The sequence below is a fragment of the Oculina patagonica genome, chromosome 13 (genome assembly GCF_052425735.1).
Source record: "Oculina patagonica isolate OP01 chromosome 13, crgOcupat, whole genome shotgun sequence".
Taxonomy (NCBI): Eukaryota; Metazoa; Cnidaria; class Anthozoa; order Scleractinia; family Oculinidae; genus Oculina; species Oculina patagonica.
Genome location: NC_135770.1, coordinates 28,753,158 through 28,766,013, shown reverse-complemented (window position 1 = coordinate 28,766,013; position 12,856 = coordinate 28,753,158). Strand labels below are relative to the sequence as shown.

The 12,856-nt window shown below is 40.3% G+C and overlaps 2 protein-coding genes and 2 long non-coding RNA genes across 9 annotated transcripts in view; 2 read left to right on the top strand and 2 right to left on the bottom strand.

Annotated features, from left to right (window-relative positions):
* The window catches only part of LOC144637311 (small cysteine-rich protein 8-like), a 28,349-nt gene extending 27,241 nt beyond the window's left edge, over positions 1-1,108 (top strand). Inside the window, exon 5 of the mRNA XM_078496446.1 lies at positions 1,069-1,108. The gene's annotated coding sequence lies outside the window, so the exon portion shown is untranslated. The remainder of the gene's footprint in view (positions 1-1,068) is intronic.
* The window catches only part of LOC144637313 (uncharacterized), a 180,900-nt gene that overhangs the window by 122,626 nt on the left and 45,418 nt on the right, over positions 1-12,856 (top strand). The window lies entirely within an intron of this gene.
* The window catches only part of LOC144637320 (uncharacterized), a 56,263-nt gene continuing 49,533 nt past the window's right edge, over positions 6,127-12,856 (bottom strand). Inside the window, exon 2 of the long non-coding RNA XR_013567704.1 lies at positions 6,127-6,396. This is a non-coding gene — a long non-coding RNA (uncharacterized LOC144637320). The remainder of the gene's footprint in view (positions 6,397-12,856) is intronic.
* The window catches only part of LOC144637273 (uncharacterized), a 33,399-nt gene continuing 26,669 nt past the window's right edge, over positions 6,127-12,856 (bottom strand). For 3 of the 4 annotated variants that reach the window (XM_078496403.1, XM_078496400.1, XM_078496402.1), the window contains one exon: positions 6,127-11,268. In XM_078496403.1, the coding sequence (XP_078352529.1) occupies positions 7,491-11,213 (3,723 nt within the window). In that variant the 5' untranslated portion in view covers positions 11,214-11,268 and the 3' untranslated portion in view covers positions 6,127-7,490. The remainder of the gene's footprint in view (positions 11,269-12,856) is intronic. The other variant, XM_078496401.1, reaches the window with a different exon arrangement.

Here is a 12,856-nt window from a genome sequence, read left to right as displayed (position 1 = left end):
AGTGCCTTGTCAACCTTATGGACGATGTGTTATCCCGTCCCAAACTCAATGCGGAGGCTATTGCTATAAACGCTCCTGTGGGGAGGGCAAAGTATGCTGCTGTGGAGAGTAAGAATTTAGTGAATACCTACCACATGTTATAACGATACGACGTCAAAGTGTTGCTAAACACAGTTCACTGAATTCCTCAACAGGAAAACATATGTACGAGGATCACAGAATGTGTCGAATGATAAAAACGAATTTGAGTAAAATGGCACTTAAAATTAAGTACCACAACAAATTCGCTTGCCTCGTTTGCCTCAACTTTGAACGTGCAAAATAACGTTGAAAACAACAAAACATCTTAAGTTTGTAAGTTTTGTATCTTTACTAACTAGAAGTAATTTCACTAACTAATCTTTTGTATTCACACTGTTATTAGTACACCTGAAAATGTTAAACCTCCATAAACGAACAAAAATGCAACCAGGAACATTCCCGTTGTAATAACTCCCGACCCCCCCCCCCCCCTTCCCACACCACCACCTCCCAAATTCAGTTATTAACGCAAGATGAGCCATTCATGTTCATGTGCAGTGCACAGTGACTGTTTTGAGACCACTCTGCCCGCACAGTAGCAAAGATGATCAAATAAGTTATCAAATTCCGCAGCATAGCATTAAAGAGTGGGCAATTTCAACGCACACATCAATTTTCCAGTGTTGTTCTTACCAAGGATCGGTTACCAATGTATATACATGCTGCCGGGGGTCGATACCCGATTGAAATTCTTAAATGACTGGCAACTATTGTAACTGAATCCTATTTTAAACAGGCTAGAGTTTATGTTGCCACACAAATATATGGAAATAACATTTTGCAAACAAGTCTATGAAATTTCACGTATAATTGCACAATTAAATGGCTGCCAACATTACGTCACTTGTTTTCTTCTCTTCACCTTGGAAACATATGCATATGAGTAGTATGCCTCATGGTTATTACATTTTCTTGTTCTTTTCCCAGGAAATCACGGCGCGACGGTAACATGAAATGAAGGCCTTCAATCAGTAACAGAATGATCAGCTGGTAAAATAAACGCTAAAGTAATGGAGTAAATTCCTGGTATATCCGTAACGCAGAACTTACATGTAATCTTACCGAAACAAATAAATTTATGTAAGAAGGGGGAAAATAAAGGCTGAAACATTCAAGAATGTTCCTTTTGCTTCCATTTGATTCCATGGGAATCTCGGGATGAAGGTCATCGATTTCCACAGGAAAAGTACAAGCGTAATAGCAGCAGTGCGTGGTACTCGTAGTAACTAGTCAGCTGAAAAAAACTTTAAAAAGCAGCATCAAGAAGGGCAACACGTTAAAATTGATACAAAGCTGAAAACGGAGGAATAGGACAGTTACCGTAAATGATCTAATAAACGCCTCGTATCTAATAAACGCCTTCCAAGAAGTGTAAAGTTTGCATTAGACGCCCCTCCCGTGTCTAATAGACGCCCCCTCCAAAAATCATTCAAAACCAAGGAAATGCTCCACAGAGTAAAATCACACAATATTATTAGTTTCTTGCTTGACCCGGACATCGAAGAGGCCAACAACGCCAACATGTTTGACCCCAATGACGATGAAAATATCGATATTCAACTATGAACGACATCTTTAGGCTCTGCATTGGCACAGATTAGATTTAGCCTCCTATTTCGTTAGCAAACTACGCATCCTATTTTTTGTTGTCCATCGCTGTCACAGTTAAAGTGAAATAAACGCATCTCTCTTTTAAACGCCTAATAAATCTATTCAACGCCTTCCATAGGAACCCTAAAATTTAATAGACGCCCCGGGCTTTTATTAGATCATTTACGGTACGCGCCGACCACCTCAGGGTTTTTCTCACATTAAAGAACACTGAACCCAATGGAATTTCTTGTGAAGCGCACATCTTCTCCCCCACCCCCACAACATCTTTATTAAAAATGTTCGAATTTTCAAAATAACTGCTACACGTGCTTGTTTCGTTTTCATAACTGCTCTTTTGATGCTCTTCTGAGTTAGCTCAGTTCGCCTCAGCTCATACGCGGAGTAGCTTATATATAATCCCAACAATTTAAGCACTGGAGCACAGCAATTATCAATGCAAAGAAGATTGCAGTACCTTAAAATTCATGTTGAAGAAGTCTGACACAGAACTGCTGGTTAAAATTTCTTCGTTGCACGGCAGTACGAGCAGGTTTTCGAGCCATCTATAACGTTTCCAGAACTAGCAAGAACTTTTAACGGGTCCAGAAATATTTTAGAGCTGAATTTGGATGACCTTAAGGTCGCGCAGGACCCTTGCAATCATTAGTATGTATTTATTTAAAGAGTATGCACGAACTGCCGGACGACTGAAGCCGACAACAAACGAAATATTCATGAGAATGTTTGTTTTTAAACTCTTTTGTACAAGTAATTACTAGTAATTGTTCTCAGCTTTGTGCCACGTGCGCTGGAACATAGGGAATTATCATAATTAGATTCACAGCTATGAATACGTTGTTGTAAACATTGACTCGGAAGGTCTTCGGAAGCCTCAAAACCTGCAGTTTTGTGTCCAAGTTTTCTCCGCCGATATAGAATTTCAAGAGTTGATTCGCGAGGAACATAAACTTGGTGTACTCTGTTGTGTTCTGGCTAGAGCGAATTTTTAAATTTCCTTCTCAAAATGAAGATAGCACGTTTCAAAGTTTAGATTTCACATTTTTACTCTCTTAGAAGCCATTAACTTGTAGCAGTTTCTGAAATCGAAAATTTCGTTCCAGTGGGAGCACAAAAGAAGTTACGATTTATCACTAGGCTATATAATCATTTAATTTGGTGCGCTGTGCTAGCTGAAAACTTGGACACAAAATCACATTATCTTCAGTTAAACTTTTAAGAGCTTGTAACATCACAGACAACGGTCATCTCTCAGTAAAAGGACAATCATGATGTAATTCCATCATCCCTGAGTATCCTTATTAAATTTTAGAGGAATCGATATTCAAAATGTAGTAAATTAAAGCTTTACAAGATAGCACTCCAACAAGAAATTTGGCTAATGAATATATTAATGAGCAAGGGTCCTGCGCGACCTTAATATTGCTGCACTTCTGCTCTAAGGGTCTTTCTTAAATTTTGTTAGGGTATGAAATAATCAAAATATGCTGACTTCGGAAATTTAACGCAAAGATACCAGCGAAATTTACACTGGGTTCCCCTACTTCTCAATCGAAATTTATCATATTTTTACTGAACAACAGGCCGACCGGCACCTTGCCAACAACTTATTCACGACGTACCGACAAACTGGCCGCAAAAAGAACGACTTGATACAGTTTTTTGGAACCAAACCGAAAATTTTCAAACAGCTTTTCAGCAGTCTTTTTTTCATGGGATTGATTTGAAAATTACAACAGTTGTCGATCTTAGATTGAAGTTTGGTGTGGTGTATTTTTTAAGGAGATCGATATTACCATGAACGCTTTCAGCTCCTCATCGTACGACCAGTATGAAAAATTGCAACAGCGAATTCACCGAATTGTGAAGGAAAATGTGCTTTCAAATAAAAATTAATAAATCACAAATGTGTAAAAATCTTCAAAATCTGCACGTAGAAATCATGTGCGCTTCCAAGGAAGCCCATGAAGCAAATAGTGTACAGAGAAAAAATTCTAAGCAGGAGCATCTTCGAGGATTTAGTGTTTATTTTTTGCGGTGCTTCTTCTAAACGAGATATTAGAAGTCGCATGTTATTAAGCGCAGTATGTTTACCGTTTCTTATGTTGCTTTTATGGACGAGACATTTGTCTTTTCTTCACTTAGGATCATTGAAGGATCATTTCTGTTTCAATATTTCTTACTTCCGGGCTGAGCCAAATTTTTTACGTGTCCGGAGAACATAGCGATCTTACGGTATACCGAAGCTCGGATATTTCGTCAACTAGAAAACCAAAATAATTTTTGGAATCGCTTTACATTTCTAAACAAACATCTGATACTCTCAAGAAGTTTGAAAGATCCTTTCATGCGATTTGGTTCAAAGTATAAATGGCATCGTTTCAAATGGCAACGACCGTTCTAAAAAATGGCATCGACCGTTTCAAATGGCAACGACCGTTTACGAAAGGGAAATTTGCATCGGCGACATCAAAAAGATGTACCACACAGTTGCACCAAAAGTATTAAATCAGCACACGCATCGCTTACTATGGCGCGACATGGAGATTACAACAGCGATAAGCAAAGATCCAATGAAATTACAAGCAAATTGATGGTTGATAACATTTACCCGATGGTCGTCTTCAGTGTTCTTTTTGCCTTCTGATCGTTTAGTTGGGTTTCATCAGTGATTGTTGTGTCTTATGATCATTTAATTAGGGATTGCTATGCTTTCGCGCGCATTTAATTGATTTAGGGCGAAACATTTGTTTTACGAACAAATATCAACAATCAAGGGCAACTTTCCAGTGGCAGAACCAATCATATTCGCAGATTTTCAATAGAGCACGGATGAGTGTCTACCAATTAAAATAACCAAAATCAGGAACGCCGTTGCACTCTGGGAATAAGCTGATCGACTGAAAAATTGTCCTTGTACTAAAATTAATCGCTTCACGACGCTAAAGATACTATGGAATAATAATAATTTGGGAGGAGAAATTCGCTTGCTGCAGAGAAGTAACAGTAACAAGTTTTTAATATCCATATCCTGCCAAGCCTAATTCTAAAACAAGTCAGATGAAATCATCCTATAAAAAAGTCTGGAAGCAATTTTTAGACGGAATGGTTAAACAAATTTTCAACTTTGGATAATAATAGCACTCCCCCGCCGAATGTTTAGCGACAACTCTCAACCTAGCCCCCATCCCCTAGCTAGACCACGCCCTGTCAAGGCCGCAAGGAGTTTCATTTCCAACATGTCCACATTAGAAGTAAAAGCGCATTTATTAATGGTTTTTATGTGCACAACTAATTAAATTCTGTGTATATCCAGGACGGCATCAAGCCAACAGTTAATCACAAGTCCGCAAACTGTTCATGCACGACTACAAGTCATTTAACCTTGCAGGATTTATAATCCACTTATGGTAACTTTCCAGTATTATCTACCTAAGTATCAATATACCTCTTTTGTCCTAAAAAGAAATTTCACATATTTTTTTTTACTAGATCGCTGCTCTGAGCTTTCTTGGTTTCCAAGAAGCAGTGACAAAAAACTCCGGATTATAATTGCCTCTGAAAAGTTTTCCCATGGAGTGAAAAAAAAAAAATAACTGCAGATCGCGCCATCGGTATATTAGTGTTTTATTTTGTTTCATAAGTCTACCACAGCAAGTGCATGGTACATAATTTAGCTAAACATAACACTATCCCGAAAAGTCCCGAAAATACCAAACGAATGCCTACATCAATCTTTACTTCTTCTTTACTTTACTTCGCTAAAAAGGCTTTCCTGCAAAAGCGCATCTCCGTTTATCGATCATCGAACGCTAGAGGAGTACTTCTACGCTATTATTGAGGCTGTGTAATGAACTGTTACTGGCTTTACCGGGCTCAAGGCTGCACAGAAAACACGTTAACAATGGCATACTGATACCTTTTAACACAGCAGTGGACATGTCTGAGGTATTCATGGTTGAGTTTAAAGAAAATAATAATGGTTCGAAAGACAAACGAATTACGGAATTCGCGCAACAAAAGTTATAATTATCAAAAAACTTTTAGCTAAGGCCCTAGCATCTCAAATTCTCCACATACCCAAGGAGAGTTCCCACACACATGTCCACATCAAAAACACTAATCAATTACTTTCTTTTCAAACTGTATATGACACAATCCTAAAAATGAGATACACCGCACTAATTGAGTACTGACAAAGTGAGTTAGAGTTATCTGTGTCTTTAAATAAACAGTCAATCAAAAAGTTCATCTCAGTCGAGATTTCCACAACACATTAAAGCTTCCTATTTTAGTCTCCAGTCTCCTTCTGTCGTCTCGTCTTAAAAGCTGTTCTGAAATGTGGCTCTTGTCAGGCTGGGTTTTACGCATGTTATGCGTGTGGCGTGTGACGGTGATTGTCATTTCTCTGACGTCATACAAGCTTGCCTCATCCACGGTCAGTAGATGGGTGAGAACAGTTTGCTGGACAAGCACGTGATCACCATCTCCAAATCTAACACGCGCCAAGAGATTCCCGCGTAGGCTGCGTTTTGACAAAACGTAACTTTCATACCGATCAATGGGCAACAAGATTATATCTAGGGCTAATCGTTTTTCTACAAAAATACTTGAAAAATAGCCATTTTGTTTCCTTGTATGTAGATTTTAAAAGCACAGTGGCTTTGCTAGGCCAAACCTCCTCAGAGGAAAATTAAAGGGACTCTGTCGCGGAGATTGTGCAGATTTTTCGTCTAAACTGTTCTGAAATTAGTTTGAAGGAACTTAACCCATAAAAAACAGTATCTTTGAACATCTAAAGGAAGATATAACATAATTTGCGGATAGAAATCAAGTTACGGCTATAAATATCGCTTTTTTGAAGACGCGCGGAAACAATTTGAAAACTTTGCCTAACGTTTTCAAATTACAATCCGTTTCCATCTGCGCCATTCGCAGCCAATAATGCTAGTTAACAGTTTCAGAGCTATAATATAGCAATTTTTAATAAAAATGGACTATTATTTTCAGATTTTATGTGACACAAATATAAATTTTGGCGTTTCAAAACTCTGCTAAAATCCGTGACATAGTCCCTTTAACCTTTCATATCTAAATTCACACGCTGTGAAAAGGATATAAAGAGGTCTGTTAACTACTCGACAAGTAGTTTGTACTTGATTTATACAGCTTCTGCAAACGAAAACAATCTATTATGGCCACGAACTCTATCTTACCTTTAACTATTAAATTATTCTCTCCGTACCTCGGCAAAGGTCGTTTCAAGAGCTGCAGAATATTTGCCAGAGGTGAATCGCAGGTCATTTTCAGTCATGATAGGTTTCTGGTCATGATCATTGCGTTTGACGTAAGAAAAAATGGTAAGCATGCACTGCCAAACGTTCAAATTGATCGTGTTGTTAAACGTAAGCTAACGTAAAGTTCTGATGTACAACGACATGATTAGCAGATTTCTTTTCTTGCCTGATACTTTCCAAGCATTTGCGAGTATACACCAACGAGGCAACATTAGGCCAAAACGTACTTTACTTCATAGATTGAAAGATTGGAGGTATATTAATAAAAATATGCCAAATGCAAGAGATAAGCACAATACAGAATCAAAGGAAACTCTTTTCACTTAAACCTATGTTTATTTTGATATCCCGTACATAATGAAATTAACTTAAAGCTGTCGAAAAATCTGTCAAAAGACTGAAACTTCACACTTCACGAAGCAACTGTACAAGCAAAGGTTAAAGCTACAAATAAATTTAAATTGATTTCACTTAATTAAAAAGATGCTACTCACGATGCTTTTACCGATTTTCTCCAAATTCTATTGTGACGTCATCACCAATGAGTACAAATGGAGCCCAGTACTTAACGGCACCAAACTTCTCTGACTCTCTCAGGAATTTCATAGCTAGGTTAAGAGCTACACTGGCGCTACATCCACGAACCAGATGTTCGTAGAAACATTTCATAAACTCCATAGTGGCCTCGTCATCAATTGCCCAGAGTGCCACCAAAACGGATCGAGCACCAGCACCCATAAACGCTCTTGCAATACCGACCACCCCTTCAGCCGAGACCTTCCCTTGAGCACTGTGACAGCAACTAAGCACAACGAGCCTTGCACGCAGCTTTACCGCTTGTACGTCCGCCATTTTCAACATGAAGTCTTTCTCTTCAGGGATCTTGGATGACCGTGTGGGATTCGGAGCCAAAGCAATTTCACCGGCTTCCATATCGCCATGTGCTGCAATGTGAACCAAGGAAACGGAACCGACTCGTCTCAGCACCTCGTCTTTCGTGGCTTCTTTTCCAGTGAGCGGTGGGATACCTAACATGTCTCCTATCATCTTTACTTCTTTTCTTGCGTGTGGCAACGGCGATAAAATGGAGTCACCCAGCTCATTTGTAACTTCCTTAACACATGGATCTCCCACGAGCAAGACTCCACTCCTTCTGTGATAGTCCTTAGCAGAATTTACGATCAGTTGTAAACTTGTCAATGACGGGTAAATGCGAATCCTAACAGATTCACTCAGATACTTGAGTTCACCATCTAAAAATGCAGAATAAGGAGCCAAACATAATGGACCATCTGGGACAATGATTAATTCGTCACCTTGAAGCAAGTCTGCAATAGGATCAATAATGCAATCATGAAAGAGGCGCAAGGAGTTGTTTTCGCCTGGTAATGCCTGTACAGTTTCCTGAACAAATTCTTCACCAGGGGGCAGTTTCTTTCTAAGCTTATCCAGTGAGCGATTTTCACAGGTTACTCTAGCAGCAATTGCATTTTCTTTGAAAACGTTTTTCCTTACAGACTCCAAGAAAGTAACAGTGTCTTCACCTGCTACTTCTTTTTGTCTAAAGTGAACATTCTTTCCTTTGCAGAGTACCCATAAATTAATATTTGTGCTTTCAAGAGCTACAAAAACTGTTTTGGTAGATATATCACTTAATACGTCTGAGACCGTTAATCTAGGCACAAATAACCCAGACACTGGCAGTTCAGAATCATATTGTAATTTCATGAGATCCATTAAGGCCTGGGCTCGTCCTTGTTCAGCAACAAACAAAGCTTCGTCAGTCATATGAAGCCTTACTAGAGTTCTCCAAAGAGCAATGTAAGCATGTTCACACACCTGACGAAAGGATATTTTCCATGCATCTTCGGACTTCAAAAAAGCTCTCACATCACTGTAAACTCTTACACTGGATCGATAATAATCAAGAGCTACATGCAAAGCACACGAGAATTCGAAATCAGCTCCCAGAGAATGAAATGCGGCTGCCTCTCCAGCCCTGTCACCCAGTTCTCTGGCAATGCTAAGATGTTCGTTGTGGTACGTTATGGCTTGTTTAAAATCACCCAGACTCTTGTAAGCATTGCCAAGATTGCCATAAGCACGTCCTTCTCCAGCCCTGTCACCCAGTTCTTTGGCAATGCTAAGATCTTGGTTGTGGTACGTTATGGCTTGTTTAAAATCACCCAGACTAGCAAAAGCATTGCCAAGATTGCCATAAGCACGTCCTTCTCCAGCCCTGTCACCCAGTTCTTTGGCAATGCTAAGATCTTGGTTGTGGTACGTTATGGCTTGTTTAAAATCACCCAGACTAGCAAAAGCATTGCCAAGATTGCCATAAGCACATCCTTCTCCAGCCCTGTCACCCAGTTCTTTGGCAATGCTAAGATGTTGGTTGTGGTACGTTATGGCTTGTTTAAAATCACCCAGACTCTTGTAAGCATTGCCAAGATTGCCATAAGCACGTCCTTCTCCAGCCCTGTCACCCACTTCTTTGGCAATGCTAAGATGTTGGTTGTGGTACGTTATGGCTTGTTTAAAATCACCCAGACTCCGGTAAGCATTGCCAAGATTGCCATAAGCAGCTCCTTGTCCAGCCCTGTCACCCACTTCTTTGGCAATGCTAAGATGTTGGTTGTGGTACGTTATGGCTTGTTTAAAATCACCCAGACTCGTGTAAGCATTGCCAAGATTGCCATAAGCACATCCTTCTCCAGCCCTGTCACCCAGTTCTTTGGCAATGCTAAGATGTTGGTTGTGGTACGTTATGGCTTGTTTAAAATCACCCAGACTATCAAAAGCATTGCCAAGATTGCCATAAGCACCTCCTTGTCCAGCCCTGTCACCCACTTCTTTGGCAATGCTAAGATGTTGGTTGTGGTACGTTATGGCTTGTTTAAAATCACCCAGACTCCGGTAAGCATTGCCAAGATTGCCATAAGCAGCTCCTTGTCCAGCCCTGTCACCCACTTCTTTGGCAATGCTAAGATGTTGGTTGTGGTACGTTATGGCTTGTTTAAAATCACCCAGACTCTGGTAAGCATTGCCAAGATTGCCATAAGCACATCCTTCTCCAGCCCTGTCACCCAGTTCTTTGGCAATGCTAAGATCTTGGTTGTGGTACGTTATGGCTTGTTTAAAATCACCCAGACTATCAAAAGCATTGCCAAGATTGCCATAAGCACCTCCTTGTCCAGCCCTGTCACCCACTTCTTTGGCAATGCTAAGATGTTGGTTGTGGTACGTTATGGCTTGTTTAAAATCACCCAGACTCCGGTAAGCATTGCCAAGATTGCCATAAGCAGCTCCTTGTCCAGCCCTGTCACCCACTTCTTTGGCAATGCTAAGATGTTGGTTGTGGTACGTTATGGCTTGTTTAAAATCACCCAGACTCTTGTAAGCATTGCCAAGATTGCCATAAGCAAGTCCTTCTCCAGACCTGTCACCCAGTTCTTTGGCAATGCTAAGATGTTGGTTGTGGTACGTTATGGCGTGTTTAAAATCACCCAGACTATCAAAAGCATTGCCAAGACTGCCATAAGCACGTCCTTCTCCAGCCCTGTCACCCACTTCTTTGGCAATGCTAAGATGTTGGTTGTGGTACGTTATGGCTTGTTTAAAATCACCCAGACTCCGGTAAGCATTGCCAAGATTGCCATAAGCAGCTCCTTGTCCAGCCCTGTCACCCACTTCTTTGGCAATGCTAAGATGTTGGTTGTGGTACGTTATGGCTTGTTTAAAATCACCCAGACTCTTGTAAGCATTGCCAAGATTGCCATAAGCAGCTCCTTGTCCAGCCCTGTCACCCACTTCTTTGGCAATGCTAAGATGTTGGTTGTGGTACGTTATGGCTTGTTTAAAATCACCCAGACTCCGGTAAGCATTGCCAAGATTGCCATAAGCACCTCCTTGTCCAGCCCTGTCACCCACTTCTTTGGCAATGCTAAGATGTTGGTTGTGGTACGTTATGGCTTGTTTAAAATCACCCAGACTCTGGTAAGCATTGCCAAGATTGCCATAAGCACATCCTTCTCCAGCCCTGTCGCCCAGTTCTTTGGCAATGCTAAGATCTTGGTTGTGGTACGTTATGGCTTGTTTAAAATCACCCAGACTCTGGTAAGCATTGCCAAGATTGCCATAGGCACGTCCTTCTGCAGCCCTGTCACCCAGTTGTTTTGCAATGGTGAGATGTTGGTGGTAGTCGTCAAACTTTCTTTTTGTCATGTTTGTATACGTATATTAATGTCACGAATGTGCCTGCCTGGTGTCAACTTTATACCTAGTAAGCATGAAATACCGGTTTCAATGACATTATATGGCAGCGCAGATATATTATTTTTATTTTCGAGTGGTAAAAACAATATTATACGAATGAGCGCAGCGAATGAGTAAAACATTGTTTTTAACACGAGAAAAGACAGAAGTCACGAATTGAGTAAAAGTCAAACGAAACAACCGTGCAAAGGCGGGAAATGACGTCATCGATATCCTCATTAGTGAGGATTCTACAGTCAAACCGGATGTTCTTTTTATCGGAACTTTCTAATATTGCGGCGCAATGTACCAATACCGATTAACAGTTGGGTGAGTTTCCAAGTTTCGGTTGTCATTTTGTCGTAAAAAACGAGGTAATACCACCTCTGTTTCTTTTTGAAACAGAAAATAGTTGCCCCTTAGTCGACTGTTTATCAACAGAATTTGAGAAATTAGCGACAGGCTTAGTTCAAATCGCCAAACGGGAATCACGCTTCAAAAATAAAAACGTAAGCCGTAACTTACGAAGCAAATTTGAATTTTTAAGTGCAATTACTAGTTTGGCGATTTGAAATAAGCCTGTCGCTAATTTCTCGCAGGCTGGCAAGAAACAGTTGACCATAGGGCAATTACCCGGGGGGACACTCCCATATATGAGTTATATAGGTATGTGCCGCTGCAAAGGGTATGGTTTTTATTCTGAGATAGGATATAGAAATCAGAAAGTTTTGGTCTAGAATAGGGTAGCATTTGCCGGAAAGCTGATCGGTGTTAGTCCAGAATAGCAATAGAAACACAGAAGAGACAGAAGCTTTCCTAAACGTAAATAAAATCATCGCGGCACCGTTGTTGACAGATGGTTTTCCATTAAATCACTGATAGTAGTGCAAGTCTGGGATAGGGTATGGATTTTTGTTGTCTAGTCTAGTAAAGGGTTGCAAAAACCAGCTGAACATGGTCTGGTATAGGGCACACAGCGGTCAAACGCAGCGCGCGTGCGCAGTTTTTGTGCAATTCCCGCCAAAATTCTCCATACAAAGTCTTAAATTTTCCGAAAACTTTCGCTTTAAAGCCAAAAGTTAACGCCGTCCCTGGAAAGTTAAGGTTTATACGCCGCTAATGGATTGGAAATTTAGTAATTCATCTCCACTGAGTTTCCCAGCTTGAAATGTTCTTTCCCCGTACTATTTCTTTAACAATTTCTTACAAAAGTTTGCCCACTTTCGAGTCAAAAGTTCGAGGTGGCGAAGACCGGATGTGACGTCAACTTTTGCGTTTGACCGTTGTGAAGGTATAGGGCAAGGGCTTCAAATTCCCAGCGGCACACCCCCACCCAAAAATATACAGGGTGCCCCCCGGGGGCAGTTATTTCCTCCTGTTTTAAACAGAGGTGGAATTGTTATGTTTTATACGGGAAAATGAAAACCGGAACTTGGCAACTTACTCGAGCAAATTTTAATTGAAAGTTGTAAGTTGCGACGAGCGAACTGTCAATCAATATTGAAACATTTCGCCGCAACATTGCAGAGTTCCCATCAAAAGAACATCTGGTTCGACTGTAAAAATATTTAATTGATGAAAAGCCGTCGAATTACATCCTATCTCTGGTATCT